The sequence below is a fragment of the Hydra viridissima genome, unplaced genomic scaffold, assembly GCF_058129835.1.
Source record: "Hydra viridissima isolate aposymbiotic clone 2 unplaced genomic scaffold, HvirCarnegie_v1 scaffold_2, whole genome shotgun sequence".
NCBI classification, from domain to species: domain Eukaryota; kingdom Metazoa; phylum Cnidaria; class Hydrozoa; order Anthoathecata; family Hydridae; genus Hydra; species Hydra viridissima.
Genome location: NW_028324301.1, coordinates 15876111 through 15895692, shown reverse-complemented (window position 1 = coordinate 15895692; position 19582 = coordinate 15876111). Strand labels below are relative to the sequence as shown.

The 19582-nt window shown below is 34.9% G+C and overlaps 1 protein-coding gene and 2 pseudogenes across 1 annotated transcript; all 3 read right to left on the bottom strand.

The window, feature by feature from the left end:
- Positions 1 to 10741: 10741 nt before the first annotated feature.
- On the bottom strand, positions 10742 to 11910 carry LOC149892213 (uncharacterized; annotated as a pseudogene).
- Positions 11911 to 13697: 1787 nt separating this feature from the next.
- Positions 13698 to 15116, bottom strand: LOC149892212 (uncharacterized). The gene is made up of 2 exons (XM_090078090.1): positions 13789 to 15116; positions 13698 to 13733 (listed from the first exon to the last, which is right to left on the bottom strand). Exons 1-2 carry the CDS (start codon positions 15067 to 15069, stop codon positions 13698 to 13700), a joined length of 1317 nt encoding a protein of 438 aa, XP_089934216.1. The 5' UTR covers positions 15070 to 15116.
- Positions 15117 to 17677: 2561 nt separating this feature from the next.
- On the bottom strand, positions 17678 to 18759 carry LOC149892211 (uncharacterized; annotated as a pseudogene).
- Between the last annotated feature and the right edge of the window lie 823 nt (positions 18760 to 19582).

Sequence of the window (19582 nt, the reverse complement as noted above, 5' to 3'; positions counted from 1 at the left end):
ACGAAAAGAATTTCTATGCTTATACCATCTGTCTTTAAAGGTTTTTTCAGTGAGCCCAATATAATAATGCCCCTTTTCTTGCTGCTGAGTTTTTACATTTCAAATATAAATAAGGTTTTATTAAGGCATTTTCCATTTTGTGGCCATGCAGCGATTTGTCGGCAATTGCATGATTAGCTATTTTTGTCAGTAGAATTATATAGAATTCTTTTGTTATGAGCAGTAATAATTTTCTTAAAATTTGGGAGGCAGCTATAACTAACTTTTATGTTGTTCCGGTTAAAAAGTTTGTAAAATTTATGATTTTTAGGAAAGCATTTGTCAATTAAATCCAAAAATATCTTTGCTACGTTTGTTTAACGTTCAGTGAAAAGGGAGGGTTAAACCAAATAACGTTTCGTTTTCGAGATCCTGCATCACGTTTTGGCGTGTTTTGATTGAAAAAAAATTTTTCTTTAAATCCACAAGAATTGAGAGCGTTGTTATAAAACGGTGCGGCTCTATCAAAAACCTCTTTATTTGAAGATATATTACTGATGCGGCTAGAAATCATTTTCTGTATCGATTTAATGATATTAGATGGGTGATTGGAGTTGACGTTGATATACATAGGGTTATCTCCTTGTTTTCTGTAAGGTTGAAAAGTTATGTCAAGGAGATTAAGTGTAGTGTCGAGGAAGTTAACAATTTTTAAATTAGATTTAATAGTAATAGTAAGGTTGAATTTATCTTTAAAAATAGTGACGAAATTTTTCTTTATTTTTTCTGACTGAGGGCCGCTGATATTTTAGAAGCAGCAGAGACCATCATCTCTGTATAGTCCTGTGGTGTTGAGCCCGTATTCACTGGCAATAGTATATAATATGTATAGGCCTACTAATTCGCACAGTTCGGCTCCGTCTAAACTTCCCATAGTAACGTCAAAATCAGGATCGCCTGATTTTTTGCTCCACATATTATTACCTGCGAAAAGTAAGGTTTTCCTTGTATGGTATATGACGTTGATTGATTCATCAGGAATTATGATGATTTTCTTAGCGTGTATTAAAGAATCTTGAAGCAATCGTTTTGAAATAGAATGGTAGAACTCGTTAATTTCGTATTGAATAAAAGTACATAATTTTTTGTCTAAGATAGACTTGAACCATTCTATTACTTCTTTTGTATTATGCCATCGGTGTACGAGGTGGCCTTTCTCACTCTGCTATTAATATCATCTAATAAAACTTTACTAATTCTCCCGAGTTTTGGTTTAGCGGGGTTTATTAAACGACACTGAGGATTGTTGGCAAAATTATCCTTGTGATCTTTTAGGGAAATAAATACTGAGTTCATTTCTAGACATTCTATTTTATTGTCTATGTCCAAATTTTTCGCAATTTTTTTAGCCTCTATATTAATACTGTTATACTGTATTATATCAGATTTTTTGTAGATTTTAGTAATATTTTCCGCATAAAGCTTCTGTTAAGAAGGCTTATCTAACACCTGTTCCATAAAATTTGAGACAAGCTTAAATAAGCGATATTTGATTAGTAAGCTTGATAAAATAATTAGTATTTGGTATCAAATGAAAACTCTATCTTTCCTCTTTCAATTAGCTTATAAATTCTCTGATTATTTTTTGTTTAGGTAACAAATTAAAATGCCAAATCAACAAGCCCTAAAAAGTCTTGTGTATAATTTTTATAAAAAAAAACATGAAGATTGAAAACACGTTGTTTGGAACCATTTCAAGATGGAGGGCTACTCAAAAGCTACAACTTATACATATATGAACAGTTATGATCAAAATAAACCATTGGGTTGCAAAGCTAGAAGTGGAAGAAGGTCTACTCTTAATACACAAAACAACCGCATCAAATTAAGGAAAATGTTTAACAATCGAAGAGGTGTGTCACTTTCAAAGGCTTTTAGAAGACTTGGTTGTAGCAAAAGCACCATCGGACGAATCTTAAAATGCTTTAAAAAGCCTATTCCTTGTTATAAAAGAAAAAAAAAGACCAAGCAGAACTCCTGAACAGAGGCTTTGGGGTCGCCGAAAATGTGGTCGACTTTATTCAAAATATCGCAACCATGAATTTATTATTGATGATGAGTCATACTTTACTTTGTCGAATAGCACACTGGCTGGTAATAATACATACTATTCAAATTATCAAAAGTTGACACCAGACATTGTTAAGTATTATGATGTTTCAAAATTTGAAAAAAAATTACTTGTATGGATGGCAATCTCCCCTCGAAGGGTCACCACTACTTACATTGCTCCTTCTGGCCAAGCGGTAAACCAAGAGACCTATTTAAAAGAGTGTTTACAAAAGCGCTTGCAACCTTTTATTAACAAATATTATCGAGACACCAAGTATATGTTTTGGCCTGATTTAGCAACTTCTCACAATGCTAATTCGGTAACAAAATGGTTAAAAACCCAGAAGATACCATTTGTTCAAAAGAAAGACAATCCAGCAAACTGACCAGACCATACCAGACCATATTATCAAACGCCAATAGTAGTCTCAATTTCGCATTCGCCCCGGGTCTATATCTGATTCCAAGTAACCTTGGAGTAAAGACCGACCTGATGCGAGAGTACAACAATGAGCAACTGCAAGCGCCACTGTCTACCTTCTATATTACAACAGGCATCAATTGGGTGAAAAAAAGGTCCATAGACCATTCTGTAGGCCCGGTAACCTATGACACAGCGGTTAAAATTTCAACCCAACCTAACATTGGTGATGAAAAGACCAATACTGGGGATAAAAAGCCCGAGCTTGTACTTTCCGTAGGCAAGTACTCAGAAGAACATCAGGCAGAACTCAATGCTTTAATCATGGGCGTTTGGTACCTGCCTTACCTTTCTAGCTGTCTGGTACGTCGCGCACTGAATCAACAAAAATTTTTTTGTCCAACGTCGAGAGTAACCCTAAAGCTCACGTCTCGAACACGAGTAGAGCTTTCGCTAGGACTACAGGAGTATTATCAGGCTCATGGAATATAAAAGTTTTCTGGTCTACACAAGTCTCAAGCCTCGTTTTTCGCTATGTCGGCGTACAATTGGAATTCAATGACACGAAAGGTGATGAGTTATCGAGAACGGCAACATCGAGAACAGCAACATCGAAAACCATGCTACACTTAACGTGGAAAGCCGAACCACTCAAATCAGCAGCGTCACATCAGATAAAATTCATGATAGTCCCTAAAGGTGAAGATAAAGTTCTGGATAGTCGTATCTTTGAGCACTGCGAGGTAATTTTTGGTGAGGTGAGGAAAAGAATAACGTCGATCATACAAAACTAACACTCAATGTCCGGATAGAAACTCTACCCTATGCTGCCCTATCTAATGAGCGTATCTTCAATAACACCATCCGTACCATCCGTGATCTCAGAAACGGAACTGACAACACTATCAGCTACGGATAGGTTCGCCCTGAGATTCCAGATGGTACTGCAGTGGAAATATATAATAGAGAAGTTCGCCGAAGATTACCGGTTACTGCTGAAAAAGAGAAAAAGCCTGCTCTGACTCATGAAAAAGCGGTAAAAACCTTCTTCGAAATGTTACCGGTTCAAAGCGCCGCTATCAATGATGGACAATTTACTGTTGAAGAGTTTAAGGCTCTCGAAGAAAAATATCGCGCCTATCTCTACAATGTTATTACGGACTTGATGTTATTACGGACCTGAAGAGATCACCCTTTTTGGGTTGCCGTACGCTCTGGTCGGAAACACAATGAGATTTCTCCACTGTTTGTAGTCATGTCTGGACTGGGGCTGACACCTGGGTCGAGTGCGCTAGTCTCACAATCAACTCCGGAGCTAGGATGTTTATTTTTTTTCTGACGATTTCGCGTCTCCATGATTAAGAAGATGAGAGCTGAAGCTCCAATTGCGAGCGCTGAATACTCAGGTTCTGCGATAAACCTTCTAGGCAATCTTCAGCTTCTTTTTACTCAGGTTCTGCGATAAACAGCTTCTACGGCAATCTTCAGCTTCTTTTTTTTCAAAGTCTCGAGCAGCAGACGCTGCATTTCTTATCACTCAGCCACCGATGCTTTTCCAACCTTAAGAGCTCTCTCGTCTATTTGTTTACGTTAACTGTCGGTTCCTTCATCATATTTTATCGAATCTATACCTGCAATAGACAAATCAGGTTCATCTGAGTTCATTTTTTGAATGCGTTGAACAGACCATACTGGACAAGTTTAATCAACGTGCTAAACGGTGGTCAACATCAACTATTCCTATACCAAAACGGTGATATATTTTTCCTGAAAGAACACACAGATCATGCTGCAACACATGATTATTATTGAGTCAGTCTCTTACGACCAGGGGACTGCTTACTCGTAAGAGACTGGCTCACTAATAATCATGTGTTGCGATAATCCATTAGCTGAGCTTGATATGGCGCCCGCTTATGACAATCTTGCAAAGCGGGAGTTTTAAGGAGTCTATTTCTTTTTCGGTGATGCAGTCGTCGATTATGAAGATGCACTCTTCTCCAGCCATTATCTCAGAAAGAACCTTGAGGGTTTACTGAACACCGATATTTTCTATGATTTTGCCTTTATTAAAAGAAATTTTTATCCCGGATCAACTCGGAGTTGAGTTAAGTCTTGTTCCACTCGAGCGTGGGGCATATTAAACTTTTTATGGCGTCCAGCCAGTTATCGAGCAGAAGGATCCAGAGCTCTGTCTTACTTATAATCGTCGCACCGACACAAAGAAGATGACCTTCTGCCGGATTTAACATTCCAATTAGTGATGACCAACCTTTCTAAAATGATAGCCACCAATTAAACTACTTTGTCAAAATGACAAAAATAAAATTGAAGCTAAGCAGCTCCAGTTTTATTATATAAAATTGGAGCTAAGCAGCTCCAGTTTTATTATATAAAATTGGAGCTAAGCAACTTCAATTTTATTTTTGTCATTTTGAGAGCAGCGTCTCACGTCAATCCTGGAGACGTGAAGTACCAGGCAGGATCGAGCTTGTAATTGTTCATGCAAACGTCTCTGAAATTTTCAATGATATCTGCAAGCATCAGAACGTCAGACACGTTGTATAAGTCGTGATAATCCCTGAAAAAATGCAATGAAACTCGTCCCATACCATTTTGGCGTGTAAGTAATTTTCATCGCTTATCCCCTCGTCGTTGAGTTTGGAGAAGAACGACTCTTTGGGTAATAATTGTGTTTTAGAAAGTTTATCCATCGAGTCCATCCAATCGTATGGGTAAACGCCTTTTCTGAGCAACAGTTCAAACTGCTTTCAGGAATAATATTTGCCAATGTTTTTGCATTGGTTTTCTGTTAGATTTTTGGACAAGCTGTCCAAACTAGAAGCCATTAATCTGAATCTATATATAATAAATCGCAACTCTCGCTTTATTTCAATGACCTTTCCCTCTTTTTTAAACTCTCGCACTTTGATCTCTTTGGTGAAGCTGATGTACTTTTCCTCGTTGTTGGGGATTCAGCTTAACTTTCCTCCTGACAATTTCTTGACGAACAAGTGGCTGTCGTAACCGGATAAATAGTGAAAAACGACAGGGAAGAGTTTGGGAATTTTATATTTTGTATTGCAAGTGTTGTGAGCTGCGCCTCTGTACTTTCCCGTCGTGTGGCTGTGGTCGTGCACTTTGTCACTTCCGAGATCTTCATCGCAAATGTGACACACTGTCTTAGAATTGAAATCATTTTTATCCTCATTGGTCATAACCATCTTTTTTTGGAAATTTAATCGTTGCGCAAATCTCCGTAATGTCTTTTCGAGCATCTCCACAAATATTTTGGCGACGTCGTCAATTTCGCTTGATACCGTAAACGCGACTGGCTTTCTTTCATAAATGGTTTCGTCAAAGCAATTGATGAAGTACCAGAACGAACTCGGAGTGTGCATTTGGTACTGCTTGGTGAAAGACTGGTTTTTATCAGGATCGCATGTGTTGATCGGAGTGATGAAACTTTCAAAGTCGGCATAAACCACAAACGGAGTTCTCATCAATCTTTCTTTGTGACAAAGCAGCATAAACGAATTCTTTTAAGAAACTCGATTCTGACAGAACTTTTCTCTTTGCAGTAAGTCCAAAGCTTGGAAAGCGCTTCCTCGCTGCTCATCCCTTGCAAGCAATTTCTGCAATAATGTGTTTTTTGCTGATGGGCCGATATTTGCGATGATATCAATCGGCTCAAATCTTTGATCAAGCAATAATGGTTAGTAACCTCGTTTGAATTGAGCAGCAGGTCGATTTTGTTTAATCTGTCACTATGCTTGGATTTCCTCAAAGGATAAATGGATTAGTTTTCGCATTAAAATTCATTTACGTTTATGTCCTGATTGTTTTTCTCAAACTTTTCGATTTGATGGAGTGAGACTAGAAGTTTTATCCCTTCCTAATTCAATTCTTTCGAATTTTCAATGAGCTCTCAGCTTGTCTCTTTTCTTTAAGTTGTTCCAATCACTGATTTGCACTTTAATCTCTTTCTTCATTCTCATCATTCCACACGAGTTTGTAAAGCTTGTCTCTCTCCTACTTGCTGATAAGGCTTGGGATTTTAAAATTTCCGTTTTCGGTGGCGTAAACAGAATCATGAATAATAACACCCCCTTCTCCAAACATATCGGCTTCTCTCATGCTGCATTCAAGAAAAAACGGATAAAAGTTGCGCTTTTTTTTTCTTGTTGAATCATGCGCAAAAAATCTTAAATCATTTTGGTTTGAGTCAGTTTCTCAGAATTTAATTTATCTGGGCGCGAAGCATCTAAATCATTAGGATCTGAAATTCCTAACTCATATGGATCCGCAAGCGGATTTAATACTTCGATTTTATATGCATCTTTGTCTACCTTATAGATAAATTAAAGTATGTTATATAATTTAATATTTAATTGTAATTTCTAAAATGGACCGTCATCCTCAGAAAGACAAAAGTAAAGGAAAAAAGAGGAAGATACAGACTAATCCCAGAAAGTTACTGTTTTTTCTCAAGTATCCTTTCAACCAGCTGCCCACGAACCAGCTCCCCAGCATTGGAAATGTGCTCAGATGTATACAGTTTAACTATATCTTCCTAGGCTCTAAACTTTAAATCTACAAAACCTGTTGTAGCTTGTCTTCAAAGTTTTCCAGGTAAAGACTCTGCAAGGGTAGATCCTGTAAAGATCCCAACCATAAATGTGTTACTTCACTTGTAATGGATGTGTGGAACAAGACTGGTTTTGAAGAACTCCTCATTTCTGGAGCTGCGGTCAGGTAAAAAATAAAGTAGGGGAAAACCTCAATGAATGGGACAGTTTTTTGCGAAATGCTTTTTAAACGTAGATAAAATTGTTTAATATATATATTTAAATAATTTTGATAACCACCGACTCTTGCTTAATGATATAGTAAAACAAAAAAATTGGATTTGCATTTGGCTATTGGTAAAAAGAGAGTTTTATTGGAGCATGACATTTGTCCCATTCATTAAGTATGTCTCATTGAATGGGACAAACATAAAAGAATTAAAAATAAACGTATTTAATTCAATCATTTTTCAAATTAGTTTATTAATTGTAAATGTAGTTAAATATATAGATACATACATAAAGACCACACAAAAAATATTTTTAACTTGAAACATTTTAACTCTAAATCTCAATCGAAGTAGAACTTTCTCAATTTAGAATATTATATTTAGTTATTTTTAAGTAAAATATTGCAGTATAAAAGTGTGTAAATAATACCCATTACCCATGGGGATAAAAGTAAGGGACAGCAGCACCCCTCTGCTGAGCTGTAAATTATACTTTATTAAATTCATTCAATAGTTAGTAATTCATCCCATTCAATATGCGCATCACTTTATCCAAAAATGATTAGTCACACCAATAATACCATTAATTAAGCTTGAATGTTTTACTCACTGTAGTACTAGAGACTGCTATCTATTTAAGCATGGAACTTTATTTTCCAAAAATTCAAAAATTGCTGCAAAATCTGAAAAAAAAAAAACATTTTTAAATATTACTTTTTGCATTCGAAAACACAATAACTTCAATTGTCATTACAGTCATAGAGGAATAGGATGGATGAGTCGGACAGTTGAGTTCTTGTTTCTATAGCTTTTTGTTACAGGAATTTGAATATCCTTACATCGATGCTTGTATAAGAATTTGAGTTTGTCCCATTCAATAATCGTCCCATTCATTAAGGTGCTCCACTAACTTTTAATTATGTTAATAAACAAAGAATTAAATCAAAAAAGCAAACAAATAAATAATTAAATACCAATACAAATAAATAAAAAATAACCAATATATATGTAATTAATAAACTTCTTTTATGTATAATCAGGGATAAGATTCTGAAGCTCCACATTAAGTATTACAAACTAATCCATCTGAGAGATCTAAACTGGGGTTCGAATATTGGTAGATTCACTAAGATACAGGAAAATTTCATTGAGGAGAGCAGCAAACTCCTCGACAAGGGAGATAGTTCAAATAGAACTTGAGGCTATCTTCGATTCTGATGCTGGTTCTTCTGAGGCTTCCTTTGAGTCTGATGCTGGTTCTTCTTAGGCTTCCTTTAAATCTGATGCTGGTTCTTTATTATTTACTAGGAGACCAGATAAGACAAGATATAATGAAAACTTTAAAGGGAAACAGGCTTGTCCTGCATTTTGACAAAACAGATCAAAGAGATGGAGGAGAACCTGAACTCTTACTGGTGAGAAAAAAAAGAGGGCCAAGGAGAGCACTCTATGTAAGACTGCAGAAAACCTGGCCACACATCAAGGAGGAGGTAGACAAGATGGAGGAGATCATTAGGTTTGATTGGAATGAGCTACAGGTTGGATCATCCTTGTACAACATTGCCAGGGAGGCCCTGGAGTATGGCAAGAGGGTTCTGACCATAGAGACATTTAACAGGGAGGACTACAAGAAACTTTGTGAGCTACTTGGTTTCTATTTGGGTCTAGTTGTGCCAGGATTTCATTTTTATCAACCTGGAGCCTGCCATGAAGCCAGGTAAAGTTACAGTATATTATCAATAATTTTTGTGTTTAGGGTAAAGTACATTTTCAAGTTTTTCTTACATATTTGATAATAATAATTTATTCTAAATGTTCATAGCAGATGCTCTATACCTGCTGACCCTGAGGATGACTGAGAAGGTAGCCCAGGTGATGAATGAGGAAGAGAAGAAGATGGTAAAGACAGCGGCATTCTTTGTTTCCGTATGTTATTGGCCCTGGTTCTTAAAATTCTGCATGGTGGACAAGTCGACTTCAAACGACTTGGCTGCCTTTAATATATCGTTTGAGATAAGGGACCACTACCCAAAACTTGGACAGGCCCTTTTTTCCAGCATGCAGCGGTATGCTTGGTATTTAACAGAACAGTTAGTTATTCTGTCCCTAGCTGACGTTGATATTGACGACGAGGAAAAGAAGAAAATGTTGAAGAAGATGGTCAAGTGTGATATCCCTGACAAGTTTCATATGGGAAAACCAAAGCTACCGGTTATTAGCAGATCAACAGATTTTACTGAGCTGGTAGGTTCCCAGAGCTGGATCTTGTTCAAGGTATGTGAGATCCCTGTTGAAGAAGTGGAGAAGTGGATCAGCGGAGATGCCAGTAAGACATTTGATATACATAAAAGGTTTATGAAGTCGATTAAATGTGTCAATGACTGCGCTGAAAGGAATATCCGACAAATCCAGGACTTTGTTGGAGGCTACAGGTCGGACAACAACAAACAGAACCTCATGCTGGTTGCCAAAGACAGCAGAAAGAAGCTGAAGAAGGAACTGGCAAAGAAACAACTCAAAAATACTTCATTCTTTAAACTTGAAATATATATTTTCATGAGAATTTCTAAAACAGATGTTTTTTTTCCAAAAAAATTGCATTTTTTTTGAAAAATAATATTTTACAGAAATCACTTTTACTGGAACAAAAATTTTTTCTGTAGTATTTTTAGCCCATTTAGACCTTAAAGAATGGGAAAAGCTTGAGAGGTAATTTTTTTTTTTTTTGGGACACCCTAATACTTACTTGATATTTGCAAAGCAATATCTACAGGTTATTGTGCAAACGCTTTGGCTAACCGAAATCCTGGAAAACTTAATTATGACAGGTGGGTGACCACTGTAAACAGAATATTGAGTTATTATGTTGGATGTAGCGAACCGTCGCACAGGCTGAAAGAAATAGTTTAGTTTGTTTGCCAAATGTGGTTCAATATAAGATGTAATCCCTCGAGCACGGAAGGTGCTAGACATTTATGGCTAACCATCAATTTATCCAGGTATGCCAGTAGTGAAATAAAAAATATCATCGATCCAGTTATAGGGGAGAACGGGGTGAGATTGGAGAAAAAAATTTGCTTGCGTGCTGCGCTGTAAACTTTCCACAAAAACCATACATATCGGTTTAAAACTATAGTCCAATGAATTGTCATGTTAAATTATTGCAAAACCCATTATTTAATCATCAAATTAAATTCAAGAGGTTGGTTTTTTAAAGTGACACTGTTTGTCCCATGTTACCCAATGTTGGGGTAAAATGGGACAATGGTTGGGGTGAAATGGGACAAAGTTAGAGACAATTTTAAGTATTATTTCATTGTTTATTCTACTCCTTATAAAACATAACAATACACAAAATTTATTTATGTTTAACAAAAATAAAATACCATTCTAAATGCATTTGTAACTTTGTTCAACAGGTTGCTTGGTGTTTAAATTGAGTCAAAATTACGTTGATGTCTGAGGGGGTAACTTTTTTTCTTTTTCATATCTTTATCTTCTTTTTTTGTTTTAAATTCTGATAAACTTCAACTAGTTCATTTCTTGTTGGTGTGTCTGTCAATACCAGAGGCATAGAACATTTTCTTTTTTCACTTTTTCTCTTTGCCACCCTTTCACCTGCTTTTGGAAATAGCCTTATATCTTCTGCTATCCAATGGTAGGCAGAAGTGATGATATGCTGTTTCTTTTCATTAATAACTTCAGATACAATACACAGTGATGTGGGGATGGTTTGTTTGTCGGAATTGTCATTTGCTGGAATTGGTCAATCAGATACATAAGAACATAAAAAGTCGACATCACTGAAAACATATGGAGCGTACGGGAAAATGCCAGCTGCTTTAAAACCATTTTGAATGTTTTGGGAAGTAAAGGTTCTCATAAAAGCTATTCCCAAATTTTCAGAAATGTCATATATCGTAATAGGAGTCGTCATAGGAGTATTCGGATGTGCCTTTAACCATGAATCACATGCTGAATTGTAAAAGTTCTTTAATGGCCCAAATACTGATCTGTCAAGTGGTTGGAGTTTGTGGCTGCAATGGGGTGGCAAATTCAGGAGCACAATATTGCTTTCCTTTGCTTTATCCATCAGTTCAATCGATATATGAGTCTTGTGGTTGTCCATAATTAAAAGTAATGGATGATCCTTGCTAGGATGCCCATACTCCACAAAATGATAAAACCATTTCAAAAAAAATTCTGTATTTATCCATCCACAAGGATTAGCATCACCTTTTGTACCTGTTGGTGCACCTTTAAGCATATGGCTACGAAAGTGGACACGAAGAAATATCAAAAACGGTGGAATGAAATTTCCAAGGGCGTTAATACAACCCACCATTGTAACTAGGGTTCCCCTTTTAGCAGAAGTTACCTGTCCCACTTGCTTTACTCCTTTACCAGCAATCACTTTCACTGGCTTATGAATAGTTGTCAGACCTGTTTCATCAATATTGTAAATGCAATCAGCAGAAAAGTTATAGCGCTTCTGCACACTGTCAAGGTTTTTGAAGAAAGTATCTACATTTGTGCGATTGAAACTAGTTGTTCGACTGAGGCTGGTAGCTTCTGGCGTACGAATAGATAATATACACATCTAGAAGATAAACATTTGTTAACATTTCAATTAGATGAAAATCTAATTGAAATGTTAACAAATGTTTATCTTCCAGATGTGGAGCATTTTCCATGCCATACTCAACGAGTAGAGAGATGCATCAAACTTGTAACCGAAGCTTCAGATCAAGTTTGCAGTTTGGCTAAAAGAAACGGCTTCATTCGAGTAAGACTTAAAAATAATCGCAAAAAATATTGCCTTTATTCAACACAAAAAGACAGTTTGAGACAGATTCAAATGGATCAGATAGTTGAACTTTATTACAGCTAAACTTTAAACATTTTTCAAAAATATTTTCCGCATAACTTTAATTGTACATTATGGACTGCAGAGCTTGTTCACCAGAAACTCATTGAACAGTGTTTTTTCTTAAAAACTCAGCCCTCTAGCGGCAACTGAAGACATTAAAACATTTTCTTAAAAGTTGTAACCATTTCTAACCTAATCATTGTGTCATATTTAAACTCTAATACAGCTCCAGTATATGCATAGAACTTATTTTTATTTTATAAAAAAGGTCAGAAAACGTGTTTTTGTAAGAAAAATAAAACCCTAACGCGAACTGAAGACATAAATATAAAAAAAAGTTTGGCACAATTACTTTATAGAATTATGCACGTTTTCCGCTCTATTTCAATTTCAAATTCAAAAAAAGTAGTTTTTCAATAGACCCTAGTTTTTATACACAAATTTGACTGGCGCTGACCTCTAAAGTTACGTAAACTTAAAAATTTTTGGCTTAAAAATATTTTTATATTGGTGGTTAACTATTCCAGGTAGGAACAACTTGATTTTCGAAAACTCGTTAAATATGAATCACCCTAATACACGTCTTTTTAAACCGTCATAACTACGTGTTAAGTTAGGCGACTTTAAGACGTTTGAAATAAGACGACTTACTGTGTTTCATTTTAGACCAGTTTAAGCCGTCTTTAATACGTGTTCAATAAGGCAGCATTTAGACGTTTTAGTTAAGAGTACTTACTGTGCTTCATTTGAGACCAGTTTAAGACATCTTTAAGACCAATTTCAAGACATCTTTAATTTGTCTTTAAGACGACTTGTTGTTGGATGGGTTAACATTTTTATTTTTAAAAAGTATTTATTTTTAAAAAGTATTTATTTTTAAAAAGTATTTATTTTTAAAAAGTATTTATTTTTAAAAAGTATTTATTTTTAAAAAGTATTTATTTTTAAAAAGTATTTATTTTTAAAAAGTATTTATTTTTAAAAAGTATTTATTTTTAAAAAGTATTTATTTTTAAAAAGTATTTATTTTTAAAAAGTATTTATTTTTAAAAAGTATTTATTTTTAAAAAGTATTTATTTTTAAAAAGTATTTCAAAGACATACGTCTTTGAAATCGTGCAGTACTGGTTGTTAAAACAGTACCGGTAAAGGTTTGATGAAAAGACAAGTTTACACCCAAAATTCACCCGTAAAATAAATTTATTTTTTAATCTAGTTTTTAAATATTGCAACATACTAAAATATACAGTACGGATATTTAACGGGTAGACAGGACCCAAAAACTAATGGACCCCAAAAGCCACACGCTTAGATTAATACCTGTAACTCATAGATCAAGCCTTATCAAGCAGCAGAATAAACCTTTTATTTTCTAAGTTTTTTGAAAAGAAACTCTTAAAAATACCCAAATTAGCATTAAGTTTTGAAAATTACACTAAAACCAATATTTTTTTTTTTCCATTTTATAACATTTTGACATTATAGTCCATAAAAAATTGAAATTTTAAATTAAGTTTTCAAATTAGTGTTTCATAAAGATTTAAGTCATACTTCTAAAAAAAAATCAAAAGAAACTAAATGAAAAAGATAGTTGCTAAAATATTTAACCATAACCAAAGTAGTGTTTTCATGACCATAAACTTTAGATGCTGATTCAGTCACAATTTTAATCACACGTTCAACACTTTGATTGTGACATGGAAATGACTCAATGTCAATAACTATGTCTTCAACTGACGAAAGCCATGCCAATATTTGTACAGTTGGAATATGTTTTGTCAGAACAGGTTCCAAGCGGGGCTGTGTTTGCCAGTCAATCAGTTCTTCATAACTAGTCGCTTGAAATCGTATCTCAGGGAGTTGAAATTTTCGATTTGGTATGTCATCTTCACGAGCACGAAGAATTCTCTTCAATGCAAGCTTACGGTTCACTTGACGGTTGTCTTTGAGCATAGCCAGAATAATGCTCTCGATATGAGCCGGGTAGCTATTGCGCTTCAAAACTTGCTGAACAACTATTCGATAACGCACAGGAAGAAATCGTGATGTTTCTATCATTTTATAATAGTGTGGAGCAGCATTCCAGCAGTTTGAATGTTTCTTAATGTCAAACCAAACAACCGCATATGAATTCACAATAAATTTAGCCAAAAGTATTAGTTCATTTGATGGATCTTCAGTAGATATATAGAGGCGTAGAACACGGTTTGCTAGTGTCAACCACCTTGCATGGTTTAGCCGCCCAGGTGTTCTAGAATTAAATCTATCTGGTACAACACCTGTCTTCACCGCATTAACAATTTCGAAAAAGTACAGTTGATCACTGCTTAACAACTGCTTATTGCATATAATAGGTTCACCAACAAGTATGGCAAAGCTGACTATGGGTTTCTTAACAGACATTGAAATAAACTTGCCAATTGGTCCATTAAATGAATGGGGTCCAGTTGTTGCACCATCTAAGGAGTGAAAAAGATGTCGCAAAGGAAGCTCGTTCAGATGTAAAAGACAAATGGACCAGTGCAGTGGTCGACCAAGTTCAATTTCCATTCTGCGTATAACTCCAGTGTTTAAACCAGTATTAACGTTAGTTGAATCAGAACCAATACAAACAAGGTTCGTGCAGTCAACAGTATCAATTATTGAATCTGCAATGGATTTGGCTGATCCACTTGTTGGCGTACAATGATCAACATACTTTGAATTTGGCTCTGATAAAATGGAAATATGTTCCTCAGAAATCACAGTCTGCCTATCCCCCTCAAGTTTTAAAGTCTGATCTTTCCTTCCATCAAAATACAATCCAGTAATTCTACAATCAGCATTTTTACAGGATGTTCTCAGTAGTTTTCGTTCTCTGCGAATTTTATTCCGATCCACTGGCCCCATATGTTCTATACCAAAATCAACCAGAGTTGCTGATACAATCGCGGCAACTGCTCTATCTGGTATGCCAAAACCATCTGCTTGTAGAGCAATATTTTTTAAACAACGGTTTTTCAGACGAGTAGATGTGACTTCGGTATCGACATCTGATACGGAAGGGGAATAAGTTTCGGTGTCAGAATTGTTGTTTGTTTCATTATCTGATTCATTATCAGATGCTTCAACGACTCTGGCACACTTAACTGGAGTCTCTTCCTTTGATAATGAAACAGATTTTCGTTTTAAACGCCTCTCAGCACGTGCGGATTCCTTCTTGTCGATTCCAGCTATTCTGCCAACACGTATAGTGCGTTGATCAGTTAGGAAGTCATGCTCAATTGCTGGCACCTTCAGAACCATTGGACAGCAACAAGACGAAAGTTCTTTGCATTTACACGAACAAATGTCAAACAATGTGTGAAGATCTTTTTCTATTTCATCTTGTTTGACTGTTGCAGACTTTGATCGAATCACTTTCTGAACATTGCCTATGTACTTCTCCAGCTGTAATTCTATGCCTCGAAGACTTATAGTAGGAACTGATGCTTTAATCCATATCTGAGAAAGTTTCTCTGCTAGTCTCTTACAAACAGACCGTAGTGGTTCAGTTTCATAATTCTTCTCAGACAAGTATGCTTTGCCTACTTGCTTGTGGGTTGGCAAGCAAAAATTGGGTAATTGACGACCTTCTCCAAAAAGTATATGACGATTCTTTGAAGCTTTAGATCTTGAAATCATTATTGTTTTACAATTTTATAACATATCAGAATATTAGTTAATTTCTAAAAATACAAGATGAGACGGATAAATTCTGCAATCAGTTGATAAAAGCAGAAATTAATAAACAATCATATAAAAATAGAATAATATAATAATAATAATATAATAATATAAAGTTATAATAGCGTTGGAGTTAATCATATCATTAGGGTTAATTTAGTTAGGTAGGTATAGGTTTGGTTCAATTTCATAACCTTGGGATTATATCTAGTATTAGGGTTAAATGAATGTTTCAGTTAATGCATGTACTAAAGTAAATATACTTAGCATATAAAACCTTAAAACTTAAAAATGCAAAGTATAATCAATTCTTTAGAAATATTTTTTTTGTAAATATTAAACAATAATGTTGTTTAACATTTACAAAAAAAATATTTCTAAAGAATTGATTATACTTTTTTTATTGTCTGCTCAAGAATAGTGGCTTTCTCGTGCAGGAAATGAAGAAATATGTTGACGGATTGCTTGGCCAATCTCATCATTAAGTTTTTTGTGATGGTCATGCTTTCCTCTTAAGTCTTGTAGGGGTTCTTCAAAGTGAAGGACTTTTTTTTTCAGACGTGATTCCTTAATACCGTGCAGAGCACAAAAAGCATTTTTGCACACAGGTATAGGAGAGCCAGTTTCTTTTATTGTGTAGCTGTAGCTGCTACGGAATGTTTTGGGGACTGCCTGACTCTGTTTTCGCCTAATAGTGTTTTCTTCTTTTACAGAAATGCAACCACTTAAATAAATGTTTTGTTTCTCTTGTTCGGCAAGCTCATTAAATTCTTTTAAAATATTACTCTTTTCTCCATCGTTAAACTTCTCTAGGCATTTGCACCTGCAGTCCACATAGTGCTGGCTCCTTTCATCAACATCCTTTCCCACGTGGTTTTTATGCGCATCGCCTGTAAATATAAAGTTGACATTTTACATTAGGCTACAACATAAAATGAGTGAGGTGAAGAGGGCGTAATACTAATAGTATAGATAGGCTGATATTAAATCTAGTAACTAGATCTATAAACTATAAATTTTAAAAAAAAATCAAATTAAGATAGGGCCTACTATTTAAAAATAGAACTGAGAACTGTTTAAATCAATAGAAATAAATAACTAAAGCTAATATACCTATATTTTAAAACAGACTAGATCTAGATTTTACATAATATTAATAATAAAGTCCTCAAATCGCCGAAATTCTGCAGTGATAACAGTACTGTGTACAGTCTGTACAGCATGGAAGCCGAAATTATAGCATCATGCCTCATGGCATGATTTAAAGTAAAGTGATTTTTTTTTTTTAATATTAGTTAGTATACATAGCTATCTTTAATTTCATTATTTTGATTACTCAATAAACAACATACCTGAAGCTTTGGCACGCTTTATTGCAGTCTTTGACCATTTATTTGGTGTAGATTTTCTTTTTTTCCCAGTTTTGTTTTCACTTTTCTCAACTACGGTGTCAGCCATTGTTGTTGAAAGTAACAGGAAGGGTGTGACTCTTTGGTGCATTCTTATCGGCTGGCAGTAATTTTATGATTGGTTGGTAACAGTTAAGAACTTTTTTCCCTAAAGATCAGCACTTAAGAACTTCTTCTTCAAAACTTTACCAAAGCAGCTGATGTATAGTATTCGATTTAAGCTACTTCGGTACTTTTTCCATGGCATAAATTTACAAGGATGGTTTAGGGGAGGTAATCAAATAATATACCGGTCTTAACTCATCTTTGAAAAAATGTAACTTAAGTACTTTTTCCACTGAGCCCTTCATATTATAAATATTTTTCATAAAAATGATAAGGTTTTATCTACGTGAAAATGACACTAGAGGATGTATGGTGACGCATTCACGGTTCTCTCTGATCATTTTACAACATGTTTCCCCTTTTGCAGCAAAAACAAGACTAGCAGGAGTAGCATCAACACCAAAGTTGATGAACTGTGGTATTTCGTCGTGATTAAATATTCTGCATGTATCAAAATTTCCAGACCAAACTCCTGTTCCCTTTTGTGCTGCTTCAGTCATAATGCCAGCCTCAACCAAATCTTCTGCAAGAGAGTTTAAAGGCAACCATGAAAATCAACTAGTAACTCAGTTTTGATAGAACTATAAAACAAAAAACCCAATATTTCCTCATACCAACGTGGGAACGTGCCATTTCCCATGTGCAATTGAGAGCACAATTTCTTGACATATTTTCTTGTCGCTTGAGTGTTAAACTAGGATTCTTAACTTTAAAGCGCATCCAAAACGATTTACCTAACTGTGTTTGAAACAAAAAAAAAACAACTTAGAAAACTTCTCCTTAAAATCTTCAAATCCTCGAACTACAAGCAATCTCTTCATATCTTAGCATGTTGACTATTACTAGCTTTTAAAAATATGTATAAGAAACATAAACACTTGTTTTTTGTCAAAGCATTTTTTGCATTTTCTGATAATGGTATGAACTTTCTGCCACCTTTCAATCTTTTATTTGTGTATTGTCTGACCTTGAGAACATCAAGGACAAGTTTTATTAGTTCTGTTTTGTTTATGCCTTGCATTGCCTGATTTTTATTCTTAATGTATGAAACAATTGACGTCTCCTCTTCCTCCAAGAGAATTGCACAGTACTGCCTTTCAAGATCATTGACTGTTTTCCAATCAAGTCTACGGTTTATTGTTTTACGATCTTTGATAAGTGGAAATTATCTTGGTTTAATTGCAGCATGTCTTCTTATATTATTTTCTTTACACCATTAAACAGCAGCTTCAAGTTGTTTGTTTCTTTCTAACATAGCTTTTCTTTTAACAAGTGCTTCAGCATTAGAACTTTGATTTCGTGAATTCATTTGCAAGTTTTGAATGCAAGAGCTTTGATTTTTTTTGTTCTTGTTACTCATGTTTATTTGTTTGCTTACAAAAAAATAATATCGCAAATTCACATACTGTAAACTGAACTAAAACTATCCTCTAAGCAGGAGCGTAAAATAAAATCTGTATTTAAATTCATTATCATCAAAAAGATATTTATAAGTGCTACAAATCTAGTTTAAACCATGAACTTTTGTTATATCACTTATATTTTTGTTACAAACAAATTCTTAATGTGGTTTTTGGGGTCCCAAGCATGTGGTTTTTGTAGCGACTTATGTACTTTCCTAAAATATAAGTTTGCAAACAAAGTACTATATAAAGGTGATTTTAATATAACAAGCTATTCCAAAAAATGGGAAAGTTGCAACTAATTTCAAAAAAGTTATAAACAATTTAAACCACGCGGTTTTTGAGGTCCTCTACTAAAATATGGTGAAACTTTACTGAAAAAAAAATAACGTTAAATAAAAATACCAAAGTACTTCTAAACCCCTGGGAAGAACTTTTACCATATAAAGGCATATAAGAAAGCAAAATAAGGTTAAACTATTTGTTTTGTACAAAAGATACGACAAAAGAAAAAATCGTGTGGTGTTTGGGGCCCGTCTACCAGTAAACCTAAATGAAAATAGGTTGGCAGGGGTGGCAGTTGCACCTTGTTCTTTTGCTTGAAGCTGTTTGTTTCCTTTAGGTCAACATAGCCTCACTTTTCAGCTTTTTCCGATTTGTTGTAGGAATGGCGAACCGTACTAGTAAAAACTTTCCTAACTGTGTTTGTTATTCAGTGCTGCGCATAAGAAAGAGATACCTTCAAAGTGTCTACAAAATGAAACTTAAAATAAGTCCACA

Coding starts and splice junctions, on each gene's coding strand:
- LOC149892212 (XM_090078090.1), bottom strand. CDS start 15,069: ATGGGGCCAGTGGATCGGAATAAAATTCGCAGAGAACGAAAACTACTG. Junction 13,734..13,788: donor AAAACACTACTTTGGTTATG/GTTAAATATTTT, acceptor ATTTTTTTTTAG/AAGTATGACTTAAATCTTTA.